Here is a 27,941-nt window from a genome sequence, read left to right as displayed (position 1 = left end):
AAAATCCTCTGTGAGCTCTCTGTGGCTGCCTTGTGCACCTGCCCTGAGGTACCTCTGTCAAAAACACACAACCACCTCATGAATATTGTCTCTACAACAGGTTGAGCTTATTCCTGGGTTTAGGAGAGCAGAGCTGATTTCTCTTGCAGACATGACTTACAAACCCACGCCGTGGCATCACCTTATTTGCTGCTCCCCATTCTGCTGTTTTGCCTGGCTCTGTGTAGGCCTCCAGACCATATCGTTCCCTTGGATTTATTTTAGTTGACCTTTCTTTTCCCTTTTCTCTTTTCCTACTTCTTCACTTGTAGAACAGGGTGTTGTTTCACAAGCTCTGCATTGAATACCTTGTGAAAACCATTCTTTCATTGCAAACATTACACGAACAATCCCTGTCCTAGTTCCTGAGAGCTGAAAATTATTTGATAAAGCAGGTATTAGTACCTGCTGTGTGGTTACTCTTCTGGTCAGCCTTTTATTACCTGTTCTGTGTCATTCTAGTCCTGTGCTGCTCCCCAATCCTGTGGCAAAGATCGTGCCACAAACAGCCACCACTCCCTGCAAAATCTCCTGCTTAAATCAGGTCAAACATAGGGTATTATCAGAGAGCAAATTAATTAGAGAGCAAATGGGTACATATTAACCATTTAGCAGCTGGGGCAGGTCAGCTGAACGTTCTCAACAGGCAGCTGTTGGCAAACGAGGTGCATTGCAGCAAACAACATTCAAAGTATTCCTCAAAAATGTCATCTCACAGTTTGCATCCTCGTGCTCCCATTGGAACACGGCCCAGACCTTCCACAGAAGGTTTTCCATCCTCTTCCAGGCAACACTCCTGACATTCCAAGGAACAAAGAGAACACCAGTTACCTCAACTTCTCTGATGCAAAAGATCCTGGTGGCCTCCATTGTTTTTCTGCTACCAGAAACTAATGTAATATATGAGAGAGTACATTATACACTGGAATACTGGCACTTCATCCAATCACCTGAAGCCCACAGGAAAACAGAAATGCTACAAGATTTCTTGGTCAAGCCACAGTGAAATCTCAGAGGCTTTAAGCACCTGAGAAGGAAAGCTCCTTTGAGTTAACTGGTGTTTCAATTATAAAAAGAAACTTCAAAAGTCTCGGTCAGCTTAGTACTTTCATTTTCAGAGCATGGAATGCAAACGGTGAGGAAAATACCTCAGAAGGGCAATAATAAGGATTTAGAGCCTTCAATGATACAAAAATTCAAGCCTGCAGCTCTTTTTGATCAAGTTCATCTTTCCTGTAGGCACCCAGACAGGATATTCCTTGGGCTCTGGATACCCCAGAATGGCCTCCACAGCTTGGTTTGAAGGAATTTCTAGAGTAGGGCACTAAAGGGGCTGACACACAATTATTACAAAAGGTAACACCAGAAAGACAAGGGACAAATGGCTCAGTTTACTGTCAAGAAAGGGTCAGTATGGGATGGAATCTTTCCTGGAGTGAAGGCTCTTAAAACCTTTCCTGCTGGCAGGAAAGCAGCCTCTACATCACTGCTCACAAAGGTGGGTGTCTAACAGGGAATCATAGAACCATAGCAAGTTTTAAAGGAAACCTGGATCTTAACTCCAGCTCAGCAAGGCTGCTCATCCTCAGAGCCCATCAAAAGGCATTTTGCCTGCTTGGCTTCAGCCACAGTTTAAAGACCATAACTCAGCACTTCTGGTGTGATTGGTGCTCTCATTTCCAAACCCATGCTGAGAAACTCAACCTGAGTGGGCTGTGGCTTTAACTACCATCTAGTCAAGACTTCTCCTTCAAGGCACCCCCCTGTTTGTATCAGCCCTTACTGGTGTTACAGAAATGAACAGTCATCAACACACAGCTTGCCAGCCCTAATTTTAGCCACACTACTACATGTAGCACTTCCACACATGGGGAGAAACACCTAAACTTGTGACAGATCCCATCCCTTTCCCAGTGGCTTTTTATGCCATATTGCACCTCTGAGCTCCTTCCACCCCACCAGAACCTACTGTAACTTCACAGGAGTCAAGGGTAACTCTGTATCACCCACTCACATCCTCCTGAGCTCCAACACCAAACCCAACCCAGCCTCACCCACTATCCCACAGCCCATCACAAGCCATTTGTTTGTGCTGGCACAACTTTTACCCGTCTCTCAACTCTTTAACAACTTAACAGTAAAGATGTTCAGCCCATAAGGTACCAAGTTTTATAATTCTACCCCAAATAAGCTACTTTTTTACTACATAAAATAACTCACTCTAAACAATACCTTTGCTCTACACTGTCCCAATTCCCAACCTACATTTTCAGTACCACCAAGACTGTCCTTACTTCTTCCAGGCCTTGGTTCCTCATGGGTAAAAATATCCATAACCTTCTTTGCCTGGCCTCCAAAGAGGAGAGAAATTTCAGGAAAGAGATGGATGGAGGGGAGGAAAAAAATCCCTCAATCCACACACACAAAACCCCCACATGGACAGGAAAAAAAAGGGAGAACAAAGACAACTGTAGGGGGATTTTCTGGCTCTTTCTCCCCTGATTTATGAATAAACAAAGTGTACCATTAAGTGGCCAAACACAAGGAAGTGCCAAACTCAGAGTGCACATGTGCACTTCCAGAATTACACTTTGTAAGCACCTGAAGAGGCACAGATCTAATCCCTCCCCATCCACTCATCTATTCCTTCATCACTCACAGTAACACCAGATGCTGCAACACAAAGTGCAAGAAATCCCACTGTAGGCAGACATGGAATAATCTGCTCTCCCAGAAAGTTTCCTACAAGTCTTATTTCTCAGACAGTGGCTTAAGCTATGAGGGATAACCAGTTATATCTTTTTTATTATTATTATTATTGTTCTCCAAAATTTTCTTTTTAGTATTTGCAAAGTTTCTCAGACTTCTGGACACCTCTGTGATTTACAGTAATTATTCTGGATTCAAGTTCTGTGCTTGAGGAGCTCTCTGGGAAGTATTCCCTTGGTCTAATTGGACATCTAATGAAAAATTAAATTAAGTTAAAAAATTAAATTAAAAGTCTTGAATGCTGCATGCCTACTTGTGTTTCTATTGCATGACCAGGGAAAAGGTTCTTAACTTACTTTCTCTGTATCATTCATGATATCCTCTCTAACTCGTTAACCTGAATAAGGGCTATATCCTTAAACTATTTGGGATGTACTGGCATGAAGGCCTCCTAGATTAACGGAACCAATTGCATTTTACACTCAGAGAACTAAGAGGAAAGAGAAACTAGCCTTTCCTAGATGTTTTTAGCAAGGAACATGATCCTATCAATTTGTTCTTCTCTTGTAAAGACAAGCTTTTCAAGCTGAAAGCTGTTTTCATAATTAAAGAAATCCAGCTAAAATGTTTTACCTACACCACTTAAACCATTCCTCTGCATTGCCTGAAACCAAAACATTGCAGCAGCAAGAAGCTGAGAGTGAAGCTGACAAATTATTTTAATTCTCTCAACTAAGGGAAATACAGGGGCAAAAAGAACACCCAGAGCATGAGTAATAACAGCAGATTAATATCCCTTTGCTTTAGAAGTAATATTTAAAGTAGACACACATCTGTTTGCAACAGTCATTAAGTTTATGGGAGTGCTTTCCCATCATTATTTGTCCTACACCTTTCTAATACTTTTTTTTCCATCTACTAAGGTTGGATTTATCCTACTGCCCTAATTTACTATTTTACTTACTGATGGAACCAGTGTAAAGTCTTACATGCTTTATTTGCATAAGAGGCATTTAATATAAACGACTAAAGGTATTTCTAAGCATTGTTTTCTCACCATTTTCCTCACTTTGTAAGGACTTCCCACATCTATACCAGGGCAGATCATCCCAAGGAAGGGGTGTTTGGGTAAAACAAACTTATCAGCACTTAAAATTGCCATTTTAGGAAGGATTTCACAAATCTATCCATGGTTATTCATTTCAAATATGGGAATTCAAGAGAGTTGATTGTAATGACTTTTTAAACGAGACTGGTGTTCCCAGAGACGATTAGTCAGCTAATCTGGTCTAAGCTTCCTGCTGGATAAGTCAGGCTCTGGAGCAAGGATTTGAATGCTGAATAAGGAGAGGTTTCCATGTGACGTGAAAAGAGCTGGGGAGTAAATACAGGGTTGGTTGAGGAAAAACCTGAATATGATTTTGGAAGAAGCAGCAAACAAGGCTGAATCTCACATTTTACTTCAGGTTCCCATTAAAGCATTACATTGAAAATTATTTACTGGAATCTAAAATGTCTAAAGATGAGGATAAAGGGTGATATAGCTGTACGTGGAATACCTGAGGAGGCACATGGAAAATTATTAAAACAGATTAGATGATAAGAGAAACATAATTACAATGAATAATTTGCCATATGCAGCCAGTACACCTAAAAAGTGCACTAGAAAAGCACTCATATGAAAAAGCTTTAGATTCCAGATGATTTATATATCACAGATTTACTTATAACCCGGCCACCCTCTCTGGACCAGTGAGGAACACAACAAACGAGCATCTCTCTCAAATTGGTCTAAGAAGTTCTGTGTTTCATTGGCTTTACAACACGCAAATTCACCTTACTGGCTGCTGACATCAGAATTTCAGAGGAAAAAGATAAAAAGCATTGTATGAATTCTGCTAAAAATTTACAAATCTCTCAAGAATTCTCTCCTCAGTGTAGGTGATCTCTTGGGACGTTTCCTATTGCAACACATGCTGAGCACCACACAAAGCAACCCAATACCTTCATGGCTACATCCTACCCCGAGAGATCTACAGTGAATAGCTTGTTGCACATCAGAACTGATTTATCACTCCTCAACCTCCACCCCAAGGGGGGAAAGGAGCAGCCCTCCTTGCTCCATGGGCTTGCAGGCAGCTGCTGCCGCGGAGCTGATGTGGAGTTACACCAAGGAAACACTCAACTTCCACATCCTCCCTAAACTCACAACTCCCACCAGGCACCGAACTGAGAAAAGGAGAAGCAGAAAAAACAAACTGACTCAAAGCACATGTCAGAGAACATGATGCAGAGCTGGAGAGCCTGGGAGGGGAAATGTCTCCGGGAGATGAACATCGGGAGGGCTGATCCCACCAGGATTCAGGAGGACCCAAGGCTGCAGATAGCTCGGGAGCTTTGGGCGAGGGCTGACCTGTTTTGGAGGTGGAACCCGGCCATGGCAGCCCCCAGCCCATGTGCTGGAGGACACAAATCCTGGGCACACGATTCAATGGATCTTAACAGGTTCAGGATAAAATGAGCAATTCCAACAGAAATTTGGAATAGAAAGCTTATAGAAAGAAACAGAAGGAATATAGAGGTACAGATAAAATATCCATAAAATGTTGAAGGACTAGAAATAAAATAATGTAAAATCAACAAATAAGTGCATCTTCGCTCTCTAGAAAACCACAAGCCCCCCCCTCGGCCCCCCTTTTTTTTTCCCCCCTCAAACTATCAGTTCTTAACACCATGTGATTCTATAGGACCAAACTTACTGGAATCACCGAAACACCCCACAAGTGACTCAGTCGTTTTCCTCCCTCGGCCCCGCGCCGGGCGCGCTCCCCAACCCCGGGCACGTAACAGGTACCGGGACCCCCGGGACCCGCCGGGACCCCCGGGCAGGGCCGGGCAGGGCCCCCCAGCCCCGGCAGCGCTTACCTCGGCCCGGCGGCGTGTCCGTGGCTCGGCCGCAGGTTCCGCAGCCCCTCAGCGCTCCATGGCGCGGGAATGGCAGCGGAGCGGCGGCTCCAAGGCGCGATCGGGGCCGGCACCGCGGGGCTGCGCCGGCGGCTCGGCTCAGCCACGATCCGCTCCTTCTCTTCCCTCCTCGATCCGCTCCTTCTCGCACCGCTCTGCTCCTGCCTTTCCCTCCTCGCTCCTTTCCTTCCCTTCCCGCTCCGCTCCTTCCTTCCCTGCTCCGCTCTGTCCGTCCCTCCCTGCACCGCTCCGTCTCTCGCGGCTCCGCTCCTCCCCGCTCTGCTCCTTCTCTTCCCTTCCCGCTCCTTCCCTCTCTGCTCCTCTCCTTCCCACCCCACACCGCTCCTTCCCTTCCCTCCCCGCTCTCTCCGTCCCTCCCCCGCCGCAGCCTCTGGCCCTGCCCCGGGTGGGGTCCAGCCCCGGCCCCGCCCGCCCCGTGTCCTCCCCTCAGCCCAGGGACCCCCTTCCGGCCGCGTTTGGCCCGCAGCCCGCTGGGCCAAGGTGAGTTCTGTCACACGGGCTGCAGCAAATCCAGCACAATTCCGGGCTGGATGGCGCTTGGAGCAACCTGGTCTAGTGGGTGGCATCGCTGCCCGTGGCAGAGGGGGGAACGACGTCCACAGTAAGGTCCCTTCCAAACTAAATCAGTCTGTGGTGCTATGGAATCACTCAGGAATAAAGCACAAATTTATCAGTATATGTGCATCCGTAGGGGCAGAGCAGGGGAGGGAGCAGCTCTGAGGGCTCTCCTTAGGCAATGCTCAAAGGCAGGGACAGAGGACACCCCACACACAGAGGGACCACCAGCCCCCTGCAAGGTACAAACGACAGGACACTCGTGATGGCACAGCTGGGCCAGGCTGGCAAACAAGAGCTGCTTCTACCTTAAAGATGCAATGGCAGAGTGTGTCATGTCTGTATGTGATGGTCACACCACCCCCAAACACCGCTGATGTGGGAGATAAGGAGAACTCATATGGTTTCGTTATGGCAGGAACTCCTGTTTGATCCTCACTGTCATGCGAGATCTTTGGGTGTTTGATGTCTTCATCAAAGGGCAAGTTTCTGGAGTAATAATGTGAAGAACTTGGTTCACATGTTAAAAGAGGAAGTTTCCAGTCTTCGTGGCTGAGGAGCAGCATTTAAAAGGCTTAAAGAACCCGCCCCAGCTCCCCAAACCTCAGAGTCCAGAACAGAAAAATAAAATCCATTCATTATAAAACCTTTTAAATTAAGAGTTAAACTGGTTATTTGTGGATGACACACAGCCCCTTGATTTTTTCCAGGGATTAATGACTGCAGGCTCTGAAAACTGAACAGAAGGGCTGCTGTGTTGTAATTCCTGCTCAAGTACCATCCTATGGCCTTATATCCCACAGACCCACAGTCCAGACCATACCAGACCCTGATAAACCAGTCTTTATGCAGTAAAAGGACAATATTGAATGAAAGTTTTGTACAACATAATCATAAAGAGGAGAAAAGATTGTCTGTCCTGCTGTCCAGCTCAATAAAACTAAGAGTTAATAACTGCTTGATAGATCTCTATAATATACAACAGGAGTTTCTTTTTGCATACACAAAATATAAAAGTAATTATCAATCAAATTTCAATTCCCCCTCCCAAAGGCAAATTTATTTCTGTACATGTGTAAAAAAATGTGTAAGACTGCCAACAATTCTAATTCAAATGATGATTTCAGGTATATACTGAATTTCCTTTATTACTTCATATTACAAACGAGGGTACAGAAGAAGGACAACCTCCATGAGCACACGATCCTGAAGTGCTGGAATCTTTACAGCCATGAAAAGTATTTCTCCTGAATGTTTTGCCCCATTATAACTTAATCACCTCATCCTTTCCTTTGCCAATAAAATATTACTCCCAACATTTCCCTCCATTTGCAGCATTTCAATGACTTGAAGGAGCAGCGGTGATATTTTCCCCTGCTCTGTTTGCTGCCTTGGACAGAGTCAGGTGTGAGAAATGTGGTTGAGAGTCTGGTGTGCAACAGTGTCAAACTTTGTGAAACTCCATAGAGAAGTCAGTTCAGCAATCATTCCCTAGATTCCAGGTTTAACCTTTGGGGTTTAGATTCAGGCAGGTCCTTGGTTGTTGGGTATGGAATATTTAGGAGAGTTGTCTCTTAACTGTAAGCACCAAACAATACAAGTTATGGGACAGAATTTTCAAATGGTTAAAAGAAATTCTTCTAGACTACAAAGCCAGGAAAATGAAAGTCTTGCTTTTCATCCTGCACAGCCTCCAGGCAGCACATCCCAGATTTTAACTCCCTGGCAACGAGACATCAGTAATCCTGGTTTAGACAACGATTTATGGTCATGGATGAAATTCCAAAGCCTGAGAACAGACAGCAGAGCTTCACCCTGGTGGGGAGGACCTGCTTGTTACTGCTGCCTTTGAGCTGGCAGCAGCAGCCCCAAGTGTTCCTCCTCTCTTTCCAGCCCTCTGGCTGCCTGACATCCTCTTGGAAACTTGGTAGCGAGGGCTGATACCAGGAGGGTGAAATTAAAAAACTCCTCAGAGCTCATGCTGTGATTGTATCACAGGCTCGTGTTATTCTTATATCCCTCCACTGATCTGCCAAGTCAACTCCAAGAAGTCATCCCTGGCATTAAGACATTCCAGAGGCCCTGAGCACTCATAATCCACACTAGAACTGAACACTGAAATCTGCAGCGCTCACAGTTCTGACACTGCTGTGCTACAATTATCAAATGCCACTCAGGAGCACAAATTTTTCATCGTCAAGAAGCTCTAAACATCCTAAAGGACTTAATGCCCATAAATCTGCCTGAGATCCTGCCAGCCTTGGGAAAAGGGCACTTCTCAGTGACTTACACTGACCAGTGCTGTGCAATCAGTGCCTTTGTCATTCCCCATAGACATCTAATGAGCTCTCAAATACACAATAGTCAGGCAAATGGTCTTTAAGATCATGGTTTAGATGAGCTTTAAGATCCCTTTCAACCCAAATCATTCTTTAAGTGCCAACACCATAGAGGTGATGCTCAAGGGATCAGTTCAGGCAGTAACTCAGGAGCATTTTTGGATGCATTGTTGACATGGAGTTCTCACTTACCAACCCAAGCGATGCTTTTCATCATCTCCAGGTTACCATTTCCATCATTACCATTTCTGCCCCGTTATGGTGCAGGATTCTCAGTCTTCTGTGTTGCAACTCAAAAAGCTGCCCAGTAGGATGAAGAATATTGGTGATACCTTCCTTCCTGCTCCTCAGTGGAGGGATAGTACAGCTTTGTGTCCAGAAAGTAGAACTACCTCTGGATCAAACCTGAGGATGTAGAGTGAGCCAAGAAGTAAATATTAGTAATAACTGTGTCACCAATTATTGCTCCGTGGGAAGTGTACATCCCTTGGGCTTTGCTTTCTCTGTTATAAAAAAAATAAAGAAGTGCACATGTGAAAGAGGATGGGGTAAAAGTCCAACTTACTAAAATAGGACACTATTGCATTCATTTTATTTTCTTCCTGAGGAGACTGAGAGAAAAAAAATAACCTGGCAGATGTCTGTCATTTTGCTTAATGCACTGAGATCCTTTGGAGAAATATGTGGTAGGAGAGCTTGTACAGAATAGAATAAATGGCTTCAGTGAGGCCCTGTCAAAACAGTACAAAGATACATTTCCCATTAAAATAGAAAGGAAGCAAAAGCAAATGTGTTTAGAATGATAATGGCTGATTTTAGGCAGAAGGAAGTTCCTGTACCCTCCACCACCACCCCCAACAGGCAGTGCAGCCCCAGAACCTCCACTAACACCATTTTGTGGTTTTTTGCAAAATTTTCTGGGTTTTCTCTTCATTTGGTGTCCTCCCCTCTCTAAAATCCCTCTTTTCAGAGAGGATCAGGAGATTTCTTGGTGCTGCCAACACCAAGCAAAGACAGCAAGTACCCCCCCACACACACAGCTTCCCTCTGTGTCCTCAGTTCAGCAAACCCAAATGGCTTTGTCATCTTCTCTCCTCTTCTGTTAAAGTTTTGGTACCAGAAAAGGGGATTCAGGTGAAAACTGGTGGGAGGCTGCAGAGTGTTAAGGGATTGATAGGACAGTATGGAAACAGAGAAAGGAAACAAAGACCTTGGATACTGTAAGAGATCAACGAATTAATTCATTGGGCAGAATTAAGGAATGTTTGTGCTCCCCTCTCTGTCCTTCCACTGCAGCCGAAGTGGCTGAAGAAGCTCACATATATCAAATAGAAGAGAATTGAATTAAAATAATTTTATTAAATTAATAACAGATGCTGTGATCAGGCAAGGAGATTTACCCTCCACATTTCATACCAGAAGTAGAAGAATTGTTGCTTCTGCTTTCAAGAGAGAGAGAAGAGCTGAGCAAGGAGGGATGAAGGTGCAGGGCAGGCACTCCAGCCCTCCTTAGCTTCCTGAAGCATTATTAGGGACTTATTTGGGAGAAATGCATGGAGCAGCCAGCTGTGCTGGGAAGGATGCACTTCCTACCCTTTCAAAAGTTCATTTGAGAGGCTGCTAATAAGGCTGTTCACTCTCACCTCTCCTCAGGATGAGGAGGTTGCTGTGGATTCCCAAATCATGCATGTAAATGGATAAATACAGCAATCCAGGCAGCCTCCAGACTGGCTTCCCTAACAAAGACCAACCAGCTTTACCTGGGAAAAGGGAAAGCTTAGGAAACCACTGAAGCTCAATTTATTAATTTTAGTATCTTCTAAAATGCTGTGCAGCTTTTAAATACAGGCACTCCCCTGCAGCCCTAAAGTAATGCCAAGGACAGAATGCAACCACCGGAATTCCTCATTCCTAAACCAGCATGGAGGTGCAGCTTGCAGCTGTCAGGATGGCCGGAGATGGGAAGCAGTGGCAGCATGAAAGGTTTTATCATAGTCCTAAGCCAATAAGAATTACTACATGGATGACTAGTCCTTCTGAAATAAGTTTGGAAACAAGAATGTTTTGGTTAAAGACAACCGTGCAGAATTACAGCACTTCCTGAGATCTCAGATTCCCAATTTTCTCTACAGGCTGGGTTCTAAGAGGGAGGAAGGGCATTAGGAGAATCCTTAGCCATGGGCATCATCACAGACATAGCTGTCTGTAGGATGAAGATGTAGCTGCCCAGTAGGATGAAGAATATTGGTGATACCTTCCTTCCTGCTCCTCAGTGGAAGGATGTCCTGGAAAATACATGCAACAGAGCAGAAAAAATACCACCAGGAAGGTGGATTGTTTTGTGCCCTGCTCTGGAAAAGGTGGATGTTCCACTGATTCAGCTCAGGATTCCACAGCTTTCATGGCAGGCCCAAAAGGTGCCCAGAAAGGATCAGGTGTTGATTTTATCAGGGAAGACAAGATAAGTGGGTTTTTCCAGGCAAAGAATTGAGGAAGGAAAAAGCTTATGTCAATTTGCAGCTTCCCCACAGCCTTGGATCAGTACAAGCACTTCACTCCTCTTCCTCCTCCTCAGCCACAAGACTGGCAGACACGGAGCTGATTCATTCCCCTGAGCTCTTTGGGAGGATCCCAATCCCTGAGAGGATTAAAGTGGTGCTGGGGGTCCCAGCTGACACTTGCAGAGGGAGCTGCTGGTGAATATTCTCCTGCTGGCAGTGAGGACTTTCTGGCTGCCAGCCTGGAACTCGAGTGTTGTACCCAGCCCAGTTTATAAAACCGTAGGAGGGTCTGTGTCTAGATGTTGATGAATTCTGTGAAAAAACAGCCACTAACAATATTTTCCAGTTCTTGTCTTGCATAACAGCAAAGGTCCTGGTATTTTATGAAGGAATCAGCTGAAGTTTCATCTAATAAAGTGATCCGAACTCAAGTAATACACGTAACAGACAAAAGGAATTGAGTCATGACATTAAAGCTTGAATTCTGCATGGAATAGAATCCTGGAATGGTTTGGGCTGTCAGGGATCTTAAAGCTCATCGTGTTCCACCCCCTCCTAATTCAGTGTCTATTTTCATATCCAACTGATGAGGAAAAGAGAATAAAGGACCCACAGTTACAATATTACAGATCATGGAATAATTAAGCTTAGACAAACCCTCTGAGACCATCGAGTCCAACCATTTCCAAGCACTGCCAAGGCCACCACTAAACCATGTCCCCAAGAGACACATCCACATAGTTTTTAAATCCCTCCAGGGATGGGGACTCTCTGCCCCGGGTGGCTGTGCTAGGGTTGGACAACACTTTATGGGAAGGAATTTTCCCAATATCCAACCTGAACCTCCCCTGATGTGACTTGAGGCAGTTTCCCCTTGTCCCTTGTTCCTTGGGAGCAGAGCCTGACCCCCACTTGGCTTCACCCTCCTGTCAGGGAGTTGTAGAGAGCCAGAAGGTCCCTCCTGAGCCTCCTTTTCTCAGGGCTGAGCCCTCCCAGCTCCCTCAGCCACTCCTGGTGCCCCAGAATCTTCACCAGCACCATTACAAGACAAAGCAGCAAATAAAACATTGTCTGTACTTTCAGAGTGCATTTCAAAATCCTGTGGATTGAAAACAAAAAGAAACCCAACAAAGAAACCCAAGGAAGACCCAAAAAGAAACCCAACAGGAAGAGCTGTTGGAAGAAACCTCTCTGCAGCTATCTCTGCCCCTGCTCCAGGCCAGAAAGAATTTCCAGGGTATGTGGGAAGGTACCTGGTGCAGAAACAGGGATCAGGGCTGAGCTCCTCACAGGTCCCTCAGGGTCCCAGTGCTGAGGAGTAGGTTGGTCCCCACTGAGGCAGCAGCCCCTCAGCTGGTGTTTTCATGCCCACCCAGCTGGAGCAGAGGGATGACAAGCTGTTCATGCAAACAGCAGCAGGTCTCTTTTGACATTAGGCAGCCACAAGACTAAATAATCCTTTCAGTGCCAGGCTCTTCCAGCCCAGCTCTTTAGTCATCAGTTGAAGCTTGAAATAAGTCTCTGAGTGCTTCCTTACAGCCTGCACTGGGTATCCTGCCCACCTGTGTATGTGCCTTGCCAGCTTGGATTTGAGAGAACTAACAGGGACTCTAGTCCTTGGTTTTCCAACCCTGTCCATTCATTGAATTATAGAATCCCAGACTGGTTTGGGTTGGAAAAGACCTTAAAGCCCATCGGTTCCACCCCCGTTCCCTGGGCAGGGACACCTTCCACCAGCCCAGGTTGCTCCTTCTCCTTTGCCAAGTGACACAGCTGGTGCCATATGGAAATTAGTTTCTCTGCTGAGAAACAGCTTTGTAAGAAGTAGCACGAGGCAGTTCTGTGCTTGTTACCTGTTCTTAATGCTCCTCTCGGCTTTGAAGGCACAAATGGATGCTTTTGAAGTAATTTTCAGTGATAGCAAATGAGCTTCATTTGCATCCAGAAAGGGCCCATCCAGGACTATGGAAAGAGGGGGGCTGCACTTCACTGGCAGTGAGAAAGGCCAAACAAGACCCTCTAATTAGATATGAACTGCAGAGGTGGGCACTGTCATGACCTTTATCACACACAGGCCCCACACAGCCCAGAGACATCGCTGGCCACGTCTTTCCATCCACATTCAAAGCCCCCCCAGGATCTCCTTTCCTCCATCTCTCTTCATAATTTGTTTTTCCATTCATTCCCTCCCAGCAGGACGCTGCATTATTTCAGAAGCCATCAAGACTGATTTTCAGCTCTCCTAGGGAGAGTCTCTCAGTGCCTGGCCCTGCTTTGCTGATGACAGCTCTTGCATAAGCAGCTCCTGATGGGTAGTAATTAATTAGAGTCTCACACAGACAATTCCCTTTTCTTTTGTTTGGGATCATTAGTGAACAGAATGGCACCTGCCAAAACCTCCTGGTTTTCCATCCACAAGGATTCTGTGTCTTTCCAGTTTGGCTCTTCTTGAAAGGCAGCTATTTTTTGGTCCTTTTGGTGTTGCTGGGGCTGGGTGCCAGCACTGCAGAGCTCTGCTGTGAGAGCCACAGCGCTGCCACCATGTCCTTGTCAACTGCAGCATCTGGGCACTGGGTCAGCACTGAAATCCCAGAGTTTGATTGCGGCACGTTGGAAAAATCTGGATGCACGCCACGGCCTATGGACTTAATTCAAACCTTGCTAGAAGTAATTCCTATTGCTTTCCCAGCAGAAGGAGGACTGGAAGAACGGGATCCTTCCTCTTGCAGAAATTCCTACCAGAAACCTGCATTTTAATTATCTTTTCTGCAACAGAGAACACATAATGTGGAACATCCACAGCAAAATCACAGGGTAATGACTTGAAGGATGTATCACTCACTTCCATGCTTTAAAATTATGGAATCCTGGGTTGGAAGGGACCTTAAAGGTCATCTAGTTCCAACTCCCTGACATAAAAGCAGTTTTGTGTTATTATCATAAAACCCTGACTGAGGAGGCACACTGAGAGTTAATGGAGAGCAACAGCGAGTCCCTGTGTCCCAGAGAGAAGCAGGGATAACTTGTTAGTGGTAGTGGTGGTTCACTGCAGTAAAATTTTAACAAAGTGGGATAATAAAAGCAACTGTTTTGTATATTATATTATTACTTAAATAATATTTGACTATCATAATATTTGCATATATGTATTCAAATAACTATGGAAACTCCCTCCAGAAGTGCATCATACTGAAGTATTTATTACAGACAACCTTAGCAGTTTCCAAAAATTAATACTCTTCCCCCAGCACATTAATTTCTGAGTTTGATCAGGGTTTTTTTATAGAAGGACACACAAAAGGAGTGTGTCCTGTTCCTGCCTCCCCATCCCCAGCTATCCACTGGCTTCCCAGTTCCAAGCAGGTTTCCCAGGAGCTGGTCAGGGTAAGCCCAGCAGTGGGTGATGCAGAGGGGGGAGGCAGGTGAGGATTTCAGGCCTTGCTCATAGAGGTGTCATGGAGATGGTGGCTATAAAAAAATAATATCTAAGGGGGTAAATTTCTTGCTTCTGTGTTTATTTAAATAAACACCAAAAAAACCCCCACCAGCCCACACCAACCCACCTGGGTATTCCTTGGAAAAAACCTCAACTTTCCATGTGTTCACTGCTCACCTCCATTGATCTCTCTCCCCATCCAGTGTCCAGCTGCAAAGCCCACTTGCATCACAGGACTTTTCCTCGTGTCCCAAAATAAGTGATCCATTGATCCTTCACACTTCCCAGGGCAGAGTGGCCATGCCTGGCCTGTCCCCCAGGCTCTGCAGTGCCTAGAGGGATGATTAAAGAGTGGGGACATGGGGGGTCCTTCCCCAGGAGCAGGGAAGGGAAGGTAGGGACAACCCATCCCGTGGGACTTGGTGGCTTTTCAGGGTACTCAAAGGCTTTGTGTTGCCATTTCAGTCCCTGAACTGTGACTGTGGGCAGCAGGAGCTGCTCACAGCGATGCCTCAGCTCACTCCAAATAACAGGGAGACCTTGCAGAGTCTGAGCACAGGAGTATCCCACAAATCCAGGAGGGAAATGCCAAGCCCGGAGCCGACTCCATGCGGTTCGTGCTGTGCCAACAGCACCAATGGAGGAGGATTTGGGCAGGAAATCTGCTCTTCCATCAGTTACTGCTGCACCTGCACACATGGACACAGCAGGACCAGGTGTGTGTGCAACAAATGAGCCAGATCAGAGAATTCCAGAGTCATTTCGGTTGGAAAAGACCCTTAAGATCATCCAGCCAAGCAAAAGCAGAGACACCTGCCCCTGATCCTCTGAGCTCTCCCTGTGCCCAGTTGCACAGTGTGGGGCACTGCAGGACAACAGGATTTCACACTTCCAGAGACAGCTGAGAAAAATGTGTCTCAGGCAGCAGCTCTGGGCTCCTCAGGTCCAGCCCTATAAAGTATAACTCTAAGGGTTTTCCCAAATTAAAAAAAAAAAAAACATGTCGATGAGCGAGTTTTCCAGTGGGAAACCCTGGGGCAGGACTGGCTCCCACACCAGGTGATGGCTCACTGTGACAGGCAAACACCTGCTCACCAGTGACAGCCACTGACAGAGGAGACCCCATCAGACCAGGGCTGAAGGTGAAGGGCATCAGCTGAAACCCATTTTGTCCCCAGGAACCCTGTTCCTCTGATGCAGATCCCAGCATGACCCTGTTCCCTACTTTCTCCCTGTTTCTTGGCAGGGACTTCCCAGGTCTCCTGCCAAGAGAGGCAGTGAGCACTAACTCCCGGCTCTGTTCCTCTCCAGTTTCAAGGACAGCTCCTGCTACAGAGCTCCTTTCAGCTCCTTCCTCTGTCCCTTGGGCCCCATGGACAATTGTTTTGAAATGAGTGAGAGCTTCTATTCTGACTACAACAAAAATCACCCTACCTTCCAAAACCACCTTTGCCCAGGCACTGCACCTTCCCATCTCCGTCTCTCCCACGATATTTTGCTCCTGCCTCAAACACATGTAGTGGCTGCACCGGGGCAGAAGGAGTTGGCTGGAAACATGGAATAAACCCCTGTGATCTGCCACAGCACGGGAAGGACTCAGCTGTGTTACACAAATAAACTGACCTGAAGTTGAGGGGGAAAAATAATGGTGGAAAATAACAAGATAACTTGTCCCAGCTCCTAATTTCCTCTCCCAAAGGCAGCTGCTGCCTGCAGGAGCGGCCGGAGTTGAAGCTGTAACTGGAGCCAGGGCAAGGCAGACGCAGCAGATGGTGGGTTCAGAATATGCAGATTTTGGCTTTATATGTGAGCAGAGAGAGGTGAAGAGAGGGATCGAATGTCCGTTTGATCCGGATGAAAATGCCAGACTGAGAAGCAGTTTCAGGAATTATTTATGGGATAAACTGGTACAGCTGTGGCCTCAGCTGTGGGTCAGGACCTGGGTTCACCTGCATGACCAGGAACCCCAGGAAGGGATTCTGTCACTTGGTTCTACACTAATTACACTGAAAATCTCTTTTTGCTGAAGCAGAAGAGACCAGCTCACATTTGCTGTATTTCTGACATCCACAGCAGGATTTCTGTAGAGCAGATGAATTTGTTTTCCTAAGGAGCAACACTTGGTCTGGCCATTTGTAAAAAACATGGGATGGCAGTGGGAGGACAGGCTGGACTCCTAAAAGTGCTGATACCACCATCCATCGAGGGAAAACCCTGTGCACTTCTCCTAACAGAGCAATTCCTGAGCACAGCTGGAGGCACAGTCCTGCATGACAGGGACAGAAGGTTAACTCCTGCATTTTCCCACATTCCCAGGAAAGCCTTCCCTGGTTCCCCCAGCTGATCCTTCCCACGGTTAATGCTACTCTTGTCCTTACAGAGTTACTGGGTAAGGACTGAGTGCGCTAAAATCAACGTGAGCTCTTCACGTCTTGAGAAAGAAGATCTTCAAACACAGCTAAATTATTTTTCTGGACACTCACCTCCCACATCTTCACACTCCAGGGGATGTTGGATCTGGTGGACAAACCCCCTGGAGAGGCAGAATCCAACAGCCGAGCCCATTCCCAGGACCCTGGAGTTGTGCCACATCAAGTTCCCATGCCGGCAGGAGGGAATTCCTTCTCTCAGATAAATCCTAAGTCAGCATTCCCCTCAATGCTTGTCACAGCTTTACCCCTGGAATGCTGCAGGAACCTGCAGGTTTGTCCCACAGCCTCCAATCACAGTGAAAGCAAGTTTTGGGGTCCTCAACAGAAAACATCTTTTAATCCCTCACCACACACAATATTTTTGAAACCAGAACATCAGATCTGCATCACAGTCAACATCAGAAACAAAGCAGCCCACAAGAGCCAGGTCAGCAGCTTGTCCAAAAAAACCAGCAGCTGGGTTTTGTGTTAAGCTGGTCTTAAATTCACACTCCCTTTGGTTTTTACTATTGTCGCTGGGTTTTGCCCTTTTGGTTTTGCCTCTGTTAAGTTTTACAGAGATTTAGCTTTGGAATACACAATAAATTCATCCTTCTTAGCTCCTCAAAATAGTTCTCTGAAAAGGCACATGTACAAAAATATTTACCAACTATGAAGTAAAAAAAACCCACAAAAACAACAGATTTGGCTTGCAAATAGGTATGGGCTTTTTTACCTGGTTATCCCAGAAAATACAGCCAGAATGCAAGACCTGATTTTCCTCCCACCTGGAGCTTTCCCACTGACTGGAGTAGGGCTGTGGAGGCGAACTGACTTCTCCAAGACCTGATTTTTCTCCCACCTGGAGATCTCTGGCTGAGTGGAGCAGGGTTGTGGAGGCAAACTGACTTCTCCAAGTCCATACAGACAGGTTAGCTCACACAAGATCAAAAATACAGGGTCCTTGGATCAAATTCCTGTCTTTTCTACTGCAGAATCTTAGGAAAGTGGTTGGGAGAGATGTCAGTTTTATGGTAGTACCATTTGTACTGGAATCTCATGTTCAACAACAAAAGTGTGGATGTTTAACTTCCAAACATCAGTTTATCCAGGTAACACCCATGATTAATGGAAACTTAAGAATTTTTATTCTCTTCCTCTTCTTGAGGCTTCCCTGAGCCTTTCACTGCTTGACCCCTTCCTTCCAACCACATCCAGCTCAACTTGGTGTCACAAGTCATTCCCAGTGAAATGACACATTCAAGCTTTCCCCCCACAAAACCACCTCCCATATAAATATTTCAGTCTACACATTAGGTCACTCCTTGCTCCCTCATCCTTGGGGTCCCCAGGTGTACCCTAAAACCAGAACAAGCTCTTTGAATGCAGTTTGAGGAGACACTTCACTCCTAAACAGAGAGAAGACATGTGCATGGGTCTGTGCTGCCAATACACGTGCTCTCCCCAGGGGAAAACTGCTGGACAACAAGAAATGGAGAGAAGCTCAAGGCTACAGAACTGGATGGAACCCACACCAGGACAAAAGGACAGTCAGTGACTGTACAAGAAGGGCATTGGGTTCATTTGGTGGATGGTGTTGAATCCTTCTGAGCCCTTGAGGAGTGTTTGGGAATCTCCCAAAGCCTCTCACCTCAATGTCTACAGCACCCAATCTGATTTCAAGTCCAATTCTTCACTGGAGTTGTCAGATGTAACACCTCTAACAGGCACCAGCAATAGGTAACATGGTACCTGAGGTAACTTGGACAATCAGATCTCTAAAGGAAGGCCTCACATATGAAAATTAGGTCAAGGAATGGAATTTTTTCCTACTTAAATCCTGGCACTTAAATATAGAACCCAGCTCCAAGAGAGGGGAGCTCCTGGAGGAAGTCAGGAGAGGGAAGAATAGGGGAATGCATCAACACCTAAAAAACCACTAGTAGTCTCAAATTATGGTGTGATGACAGCAGAGTTTTTCTCTGTGGCCTCCTTTCCTTTGGCAGCAGCCATCCCAAACTGTGGCACATATGGCACCATGGCTTTGGGCTTGAGGCTACTTTGGATAAATCCATGGACATCCGTCGGTGTGTGCTGAAGAACTCCCGTGTCTGTGAGCAGATTCCTTGTATGGAACTGACACAGCATCTCAGAACTTTCTGTTAGAAAAATAGCATTTTCTCTTTTTTCCAATGGTGTTATCCCAAGGTAACACAGGCTCCGCTCAAGACTGTCCGTGAAAGCATCGTCGTGGTCGGAAGGCTCTGAAAATCCCTCTGAAGAGATAAGGGACAGGGTCTTGCTGGGCTGCCTGCCCGGTGAGCCAGGGAACACCAGAAACACTCCACTTCCCACCTCCCAAGTGCTACTGGAGAAGGCACCTGAAACCGTGGAATCTTCTGCTAAGAAGCATCGATCAAAACAACTCCTTGGATTCATTTTCCACTCGCAAAGCCCATCGGATCGGGAGTTGCCGACAACAGTCGTATATTTGAGGTCAATTCCTCCACTGCCCTGCACCTCCTGGGAGCTCTGGGAGGAGCTGCTGCTGTTGAAGTGGCTGCTCGAGCAAGCAGAGTCACGTTCAGAGTCTTGGGGGTTTGGAAATGTGGAAGCAATTCCTAAAAAATCTTGTGTGTCTTCTTTTTCCGAGGCTTTGGTGACACTGATGTCTTCCAGCACTATCTCTGCATCTAGGAGAGGTTCAAATGAGGTGGCTTCAGGGTGCTTGGTAAAAAGATGCTCAAAAGTTTCAGGCTGGAAGAAAAGAGATATTTTAATGCTCATCTCTTGCTTAAAAGTTTTATTGCAGTATCAAGGTACTGATTTTATGGATCACAAATCCAAACACCTGAGTGCATTCCCAGGGCACTCTGAGCACTCTGGAGTTTTGCCACATCAAGTTCCCACATTGTTTTTCAAGAGCATATAGTTGAAAATCCTCTACAATATATTTCCTCAACAGATTTAATAATTTATATGGCAGCTGAAGTAACTTTCCTTGCTAGGATTGTATTATTCAGGGTCAAATTCAGCCTGTCCATAGTATTTTTGGAACATCTCCATCTAAGCAGCAGCTCTATGTTTTGGGTGAAGAGAAACACCTTTACTTCAGAGAAATATAGGATTTACTACTACTTAATACAGGTGTGTGTACAGCAGGATGAACTGACAGCAACACCAGCACTCCGAGAGCTACAAAGGAAAACTCACTTGAAAAACATATATTTCCTAACGAATTCAGGACAAAACAGACTAAACCAGGTTTTATGTATATCAACAAACCATGTTTTACAGCAGGGAAGCTGCCAAAACAATGAGGAACATGTCAAAATACTCAGAGGAGTGTGCAATTATAGCAAAGAGTGTACAACTCATGTATCTTGGGCTTCCAGTCACTCCAAACTCGCTATCAGTGTTGCCTCGGCCCTCGCGTGACAGGACTGATTTCTTGTGACTTCAGTACTTGTCCCACACAAGTCCATCACCAAAATTAACAGGAAGCTTTTGAACAACCAAAAAACCTTGTGTCCCCCTCATACACCTGCTCGCCTGAGGCAGGTGGTTTATCCTGAACACAGATGTTTATATCCCTTCCCTCATCCCAGCCCCCGGGATCTGCTCTCTGGCACCACAGCAAACACAGATAGAGTTGCCCACAGAGATTAAACCCACCACGTCCAAGGACCAGGGGTGCTGTGTGGCAAAGGCCACCATCTGTCAGCTCTGACACATCACTCATTAAAGCCTGTCAGATATTTATCAAATACAATGCATAATCCAGTGTCTTGGGAAATGGAATCCTCTGGAGTATCAGCCAGGACACAGCTGGATTTCCAGATGCATGTATGGTGTGAGCTAGGTGCAAACTGCATTAAACAACAGGCAAAGGAGCTCCATGAAACTCAGGAGAAAAGTCAGCCTCAGGTCACCAGCTCCCAGACTTTGCTGACCAGATGGAACTAGATCCAAACCCACTCAAGCATGGCCCTAAGATGCTTGAGGGAAGCTCAAGCATGGCCCTAAGATGCTCTTTTGGAATTACCAGACCTAAATTTGGATTATTGTCTCAGTGATGATACTCTGGGACCAGGAGAAGCTTTGTTTGCTGATACAAACTAAGGTGCATAAACATTACAGCCACGGGATTCTACAACTGATTCACTAATTGCTGTAAAATTTACACATTCAAAAGAGCTCTTGGGGTCTGGTCCTGGCACTTTTCCAGCTCTCAGCTCTCTGTACTGCTGACTCCAGAGGCTCCAAGTTCTTCCTTCAGAAGTTAGGCAGGGTCTGGCCTAACCCACAGGTAGAGCCCAGTCCTGAACTCACAGCAGCCAGAATCCCTGGGCTGGGGGAAGCAGCATCACCAGGGAAATACACACCTGCTGAAAATTAACTTCTTGTGCCCACGAGCAATTCTTGGGGTTTGGAACATCCTCCCAAAGCAGCTTCTTCATTCTGAAATGTCAGGTAAATGCTGGAGTTGGTACGTCATAGGGGCTGTACTGTACAGAAAAGGAATCTCTGCAATTTTATTTATCCAGAGCACTATGACCATGAAACATTCATTTTAGATATTATAGATGGCTGAAATTTAATGCAAAATATAAAGAAATAAAGAAGTGACATACCAGGTGGCAGTTTTGCAAATTATCAAAGGTACAGACAGTCTGTGCTGGATGACCCCAACCCACCAATGCCTGAAGGGGCTCCAAGAGAGCTGGAGAAAGACTTTGGGCAAAGGCCTGGAGGGACGGGACAAGGGGGAATGGCTTCCCACTGCCAGAGGGCAGGGTTAGATGGGATAGTGGGAAGGAATTCTCCCCTGTGAGGGTGGTGAGGCCCTGGCACAGGTTGCCCAGAGAAGCTGTGGCTGCTCCATCCCTGGAAGTGTCCAAGGCCAGGTTGGACGGGGCTTGGAGCAACCTGGGATAGTGGAAGGTGTCCCTGTCCATGGCAGGGGGTGGAACTGGAAGAGCTTTAATATTCCTCCCAACCCAAACCAGTCTGGGATTCTGTGAAACCAGTTCAGCAGACTGGGACCAGTGAAGCTGCACCACCTGGGACTTCTAGATGACAACAAAAAACATACCTTTGGTGTGAAACCAGCAACACTCCCAGCAACAAAACAGAGGTTGAAATAACTATTGGCAGAACCACAGAGAGGCTGCCATTTTTCTCATTTTCAAATCCACCTGGAAATAAAGGAGTTCAGATAATAATGCAGAAAAATAATTTGTCTGTGAACAACTAGTTTGCAACAGGGAAATAACACACAATAGAAACAACTGCTTAAATGGAAAAAAGCCTTGATAAACAGTGTCACTGCAAATCAACAAACCTTTCCCTTGAGAATAAATAGACAAAAAGGAAGGAATCATTTTAAATAGGAATTTAGTCTCTCACTGAACTCATCCCACAGAGTTTTCAAATTAAAGCTACTGAAGTCTGTTTGTAGTTACATTACAATTGCTTCATTACTGATATTTTTTTCTGGTAAGACAGAGACTTTTGCATTTAAAGGTCACTTTTACAAGCTCCTTTTTTATAAAAGACAAGGACAAAGATCCTGTCAGTCACCTTTGCTAAACTGATCCGTTGCTCTGGCTCTGCCAACTCCTCCAGCAAACACAGGGTACAGGCTGAACTGGTACTTCTCAATTAGAATAAAGTAATCTGGAAAGAGGAAATCAGACATTTGAATCCAAAATATTATCCAACTTTTAGACAATTCCCTCCACAGAGGCTCTGGTCACAGTTCAGAGTTCAGATCAACCCAGAGAAGGCAATAAGGGAAATAATCCTTTATAGATCCCTACTTTAATATCACAAGATTAAAACTATTAATCCATCCTGGATAATCCAGCATTATTCTGTCATGGAATTAACATCTTCATGGATCTACTGTAAAAACTTTTAAGGTTAAAGCCAAAATGCAAATGAAAAGCACATACTAAACTAATTAGCTTCTGTACTCAATATTCCAGAACTAATTTTATTGTATTGCCACAAAATGAACACACTCCTGAGCCTCACTCTGTTAACCTGATTATTAAAACAGTCAATCCTCTAATAATCATCAAAAATTTGTCTGTTGGTCCTTACCATGAAAGACATCAGAAATAAAAATAGGACTCCAAAAGCTCAGCAAAATAACATATTATGCGTTATATTTTCAAGTGCGCACTCACCATAAATGTAATATTTACTCGTATTCGGAGGAACTCGCACCCATTTTGTCTCCTCTTCTTTGTTAAGGTTCTTCCACTCAATAACAAAGGATGTTATCATATAGATTTGGGGTGAGAGAGTCCAGACCACAATGACACAGGTGCTGTTCACGGGGTAAGCGCTCAGCGACCGCACGGCGTCCACTGAGGAACAGGGGGAACAGCCACGATCAACATCCCATAAACTATACAGGACTGCTAAATTTCAGCACTTGAACACTTGTTTAGTTATCTCCTACCTAATAAAGCCTGATCTTCAGTTGACATCAGCAGAGATGTTTCTCTCTAAGTTCAGTTTACACCAACCAGTCCCAAATGCTAAACAGATCAAATTTCTTAGACATCACATATCCCGATTCTCATATGCACCTCCTTATTTATCCTTAACCAAAAATTATCAGCAAATACTGAACTGTCAGGAATAAACACAGCAGAGTGCAGCCAAATCCATGAATTGCTACTCAGGAGGTCAAGCCAAACCTCTGAGAACTCTGCACCCTGGCAGCCTGTCAGGTGAGCAGCCAGAAACACAACCACATTTCATTTTGGAAACAACAAAACATTCCCCAGCAGGAATGTTGCGTGTTCCCAAGACAAAGTAGATGAAAGATTAGTTCTACAGTAGGATTTCATTTTTCTTTGACTAATTGCTTTATATTCTGTTAGGAGGGGAGTCAGCCCAGTGACAGCCAACTCTTTTCCCAACTCAAAGATCATTAGGATTTTCATACAATGGAAATTTCAGTTTTCAAATAGCTCTCTTGCTGCTAAAAGTATCCCCATAAAACATTTCTTATTCTAACAGAGGGAATTTTATTACAAAGAAAGAGCATCACAAGGATTCCTTGTGACTCCCAAAATGGCTGTTCATCATTGTTCTTACCTGTGCTCATTTGCTGTGAGAGAGTTAAATTAAAATTAACTGAAGAAACTCCAACAGAATTCATGGCTAAAACTGTGATGGTGTGAGTGTGCTCAGTCCATGGAAAAGACCAGGTGGTGCCATGATCAACATATTCCACCCAGGAGGTGTTCCCTGGTGTCTGGTGCTTTATGATGTATCGGCTCACGCTGCACAACGAGTGGTTCTTCATCAGTGGCTGTCGCAAAAATGGGCATTAATTCATTCCCCTGGCTCTCATTTCCAAAGCAAATGTTATTTGGGCAGTGCCAATTTTAAGAAAATATGACCCAATATATATATATACTCTGTAGCCTGGCTCCTGTCCTTTTAGCCAAGGCACTGGAGTCCATGTAAAGACTTAATTCCTTCTGTGCCTCTCAGAGAGCTGACACTTATTCCCTCTCTTCCCAGAACAAGGAAAGACAAACTTTTAGATTCCTACAGTAATTCACTGTTTCACACATTTTTTAGGGCTCAAAACCCAGAGCAGCCAACTGCACACAACATGGGCAAACAGGAGTGAGCAGGCATTGAGGGACTTTTTCCTCCGTCCTGCCTCAGCCTTTAAAAGCCAAGAAGGAAAAACCATTTCCAACTGCATCCCAGTAGTATAACCAGTATTCACCAGGATAAGCCAAGCAAAAGGTAGATCCCAAGTCCCATAAGCAATGACTGCCTGAGTTTGCCTCACAGGGAAGCATGTGCTTGTCAGACTCCCTTTTTGGCATTTCTTGCCATTTTTTGGATCAAAATGGTGGCTGCTCTCACCTTCCACACGAGCGTAACGTTCTTCTGCCTCCTTGCTGGATCTTCGGTAATGATTCTCCAAAATTCAGGGCCTTGCAAGGGAGCTGCAAAATGACAGTTTGGAAGAACAGTGTCACTCCTCAGCCTGGAAAACACTGGCCCAGATCTCAAAGTGCCCCTGGAAGGACACAGACCTCTGATGTCCTGTACAAGTGTTTGGGCTGGTCTGCTCCAGTCGCTCCAGTACCCGGATCCATCCAGCTCCCTGCACCGCACCTGGACAACGTACTCCACACAGAGCTGCTCAACTTCTATCACAGTTGAGCTGCTTGGGGTGCTTGAGACTTCACAGAGCTGTGACAGAAGGTTAAAAAAATGTAGAATAAGAGCAAAAGTCTGTTTAGGCAGCTCTTGGAGTCAAAATCCCTGAAAATTAATCCAATGAGAAAGTGAAATAATCAGTAATATTCCTTTGCTAGATACTGCAAATGCTTATGCCTGTGATTTCTTCCATGCCAAATATTCCACAAAAAGCAGCTACACAGTAAATGACAACACTGCAGTGATTCCTGCTCCAATTCAGACTAAAAAAGACAGTACCTCCCATGGAATCTCTTCCCTGTTCACTGCGTACCGGATCTGGAATTTCAGATCACTGTTTGTAAACACAGGGTTTGTCCAGCTCACGTTCAGCAGCCCCACATTCCTGGTGAGTTCTGCTCTGATATTGGAAGGGGGAAGCGGCTTCACTGGAAAATTGGAAGAGAAAAAAAATGGCTGTAATATCTGCACTGACATTCCTCATTAAATCCAATCATCATGGATTACTTTTGCCTCATCCTGGGGGTAGCAGGTAACACGTTGCAGCCTCTGCAATTCCAAGGAAAGCAGGACTGTGCTGCAAACACATAATCCATGGGCACATTTCCTTGTGTTTCATTTTAATTTAAGGCACAACAGGTTATTTTGGTGCTGGCATTCAGCATTGATCCCTGCCCTGGGACAAACAGCTAAAGATGTTCACATTTGTGTCTAAAAAATACCCAATGAATGCTCTGAGTCACAGAACAGATTATAAACCGTGATTTGCACATTTTTGAGTCTTTGAAAACACTCAAACACTGCTCCTGCCTCTTGATTTATACAAATTTAAGTGCTGTGTGTGTCACAAAAGAAACTTTGCGTAAGTATGAAAGAGCATGAACAGTCCCCATGAACTTAAATAAATATATAACTGTGTAAATAATACATATAGTGCCCTACTTATCAAAATAGAAACTAATTGAAGGCATAGGAGGTATGAAAAGTTAGATAACCAAAAATTACCTAATTAAAAAACGAGCTGCCTTTTTCAATATAACGTTTGTATTTTGTGTAGGGAAAATAAACATGCAAAACTGGATGTTTAATTTTACAGGTATTTGGTGCAGTTACAATTTGCTCCTGTGCCAAGCAAAATGTATGGAAATAACATGTAATCCAAGACAATATCAAAGTTTTTATGTTCTTTAAGTTATTTTAAATGCTGTGGAAAACTTTAACTACACCATCTAAGGACTGAAATCCAAAGTCACAAGTGAAGAGAGATGTGCATGAACCTCAACCTACCCACATCTGCTGGAATGACACAGGCTGGGGAGGATTCAAGTGTTCCTAGGAAGTGCTTGAACTCTATCCACAGAGTATATCCAGATAAAAGGAAAATAGGCTGAAATGTGCACTCGTAGGAATGATTCTTCTGCAAATGGCATTCTTTCACCTCTGATTCTGGAGATGGGCTTGGAAACTCAGAACAATAAATCTGGCTCCTTAAAAGAAAAAAAAAACCCACATTCAGTTGATACATTGCAATTCTAAGCTGCTCATGGCAACAACAAAACAGAAGTCTGGAGGTAATTAAAACAAATAGTGTCACTGGAACCATCCTGGGGGGTTTGATGATTATTTGGGCAGATCTTGAATCTGCACTAAATGGCTAAATAGCACTGCAGTGTCACTCCTCAAAGCTTTGGCTCCTTGCCTGGAAAAAGCAGGACATGAAGGCTCTCCCCAGTGCAAAATGTTTTGATAGGAGACTCATGACAAGAAGAAACAGGTACAGCAAAGCAGCTCCATAAACTCATCAATCATGTGATTTGAGGTGTTAGCAATAAACACAGCAAGGCAGATCTCCTGCCAAGAATTCACTCCAGTCAGGAATGACTTCCAAAATACCAACTGGAAATCAGGGGAAAGCTGCCACACAGACCAGTCAGACATGTACAGTGAGGTCTCCAGGAGATGGAAATCCCATAAAATATCAGTTCTGGAGGCTGCTTTTAAAATACAGTTATCACATCTGGCAACAGAAGAGAGGAGACTGGCTTCTGGATAAAATGGGCCTGGATAACTTGTTGGAAATGGAAAGTTTTCAAATTTCTCCTCAGCTTGTGCACAGCTCAGAGGGTGTGGTGAGAGGGACCAGAGAGGGTATTAGTTACTCAACTGAACCACAAGAGTTACACTTGGTTGAATCTCTCCTCTTCCTGTCCAGTTTAATACTGATTAAAGCAGTGCCTTGTGCTTTGGAGGTTTAGCTTGGCATTCCCTGTTCTCCCAGAATGATCCTTTCGGAGCTGTTTCTGTTGGCAGCACTGACTGTAGAGGAAGATGTAGTAACAACCCAAGCAAAACAGAACTCCAGCAGCCAAACCATCACACACATCACTGCAGGGCTGCATTTCAGCTGCAAAATCTAACAGCAGCAGTAACTCAGAAGATTTTTTTTTTTTATTTTCTCCTCTTTCAGATCTTACTATGAGCAAACAACAACAACAAAAAAAAAAAGACAAAAAGAAGGATCACAGTAAGCACCAGCATTTGGGAAGCATTTGCAAGCAGTCTTAAAGTCACTCTTTGATCTAGCAGGAACACTAACAAATGTACAGATTATCACCTCCTACTAGAAAATAACATTTTTAGCTAGACCTGAACAGTGAAAAGGTGGGAATAAAAAACATGGCAAGAGCAGCATGGGTTTTATTCCAAGCTCCCTACCCAGTAGTACACTCATTATATTCATAGTTGTGAAGACAGTTTAAAC

General features: G+C 44.9%; 1 protein-coding gene across 3 annotated transcripts in view; it reads right to left on the bottom strand.

Annotated features, from left to right (window-relative positions):
• Positions 1-17,047: 17,047 nt before the first annotated feature.
• Positions 17,048-27,941, bottom strand: part of LEPR (leptin receptor) — a 30,421-nt gene continuing 19,527 nt past the window's right edge. For 2 of the 3 annotated variants that reach the window (XM_017805753.1, XM_017805754.1), the window contains 10 exons: positions 26,468-26,667; positions 25,460-25,608; positions 25,054-25,213; positions 24,881-24,963; positions 24,092-24,308; positions 23,170-23,352; positions 22,559-22,654; positions 22,071-22,173; positions 21,361-21,436; positions 17,048-19,732 (listed from right to left, as the gene is read on the bottom strand). In XM_017805753.1, the coding sequence (XP_017661242.1) occupies positions 18,929-19,732; positions 21,361-21,436; positions 22,071-22,173; positions 22,559-22,654; positions 23,170-23,352; positions 24,092-24,308; positions 24,881-24,963; positions 25,054-25,213; positions 25,460-25,608; positions 26,468-26,667 (2,071 nt within the window). In that variant the 3' untranslated portion in view covers positions 17,048-18,928. Of the gene's footprint in view, positions 19,733-21,360; positions 21,484-22,070; positions 22,174-22,558; positions 22,655-23,169; positions 23,353-24,091; positions 24,309-24,880; positions 24,964-25,053; positions 25,214-25,459; positions 25,609-26,467; positions 26,668-27,941 lie in introns of all 3 variants that reach the window. The other variant, XR_001873274.1, reaches the window with a different exon arrangement.

This window comes from Lepidothrix coronata, unplaced genomic scaffold, assembly GCF_001604755.1.
Source record: "Lepidothrix coronata isolate B3197 unplaced genomic scaffold, Lepidothrix_coronata-1.0 Scaffold12, whole genome shotgun sequence".
Classification (NCBI taxonomy): domain Eukaryota; kingdom Metazoa; phylum Chordata; class Aves; order Passeriformes; family Pipridae; genus Lepidothrix; species Lepidothrix coronata.
Note: the sequence above shows the minus strand (reverse complement) of the source record. Positions and strands in the feature narration are given on the sequence as shown.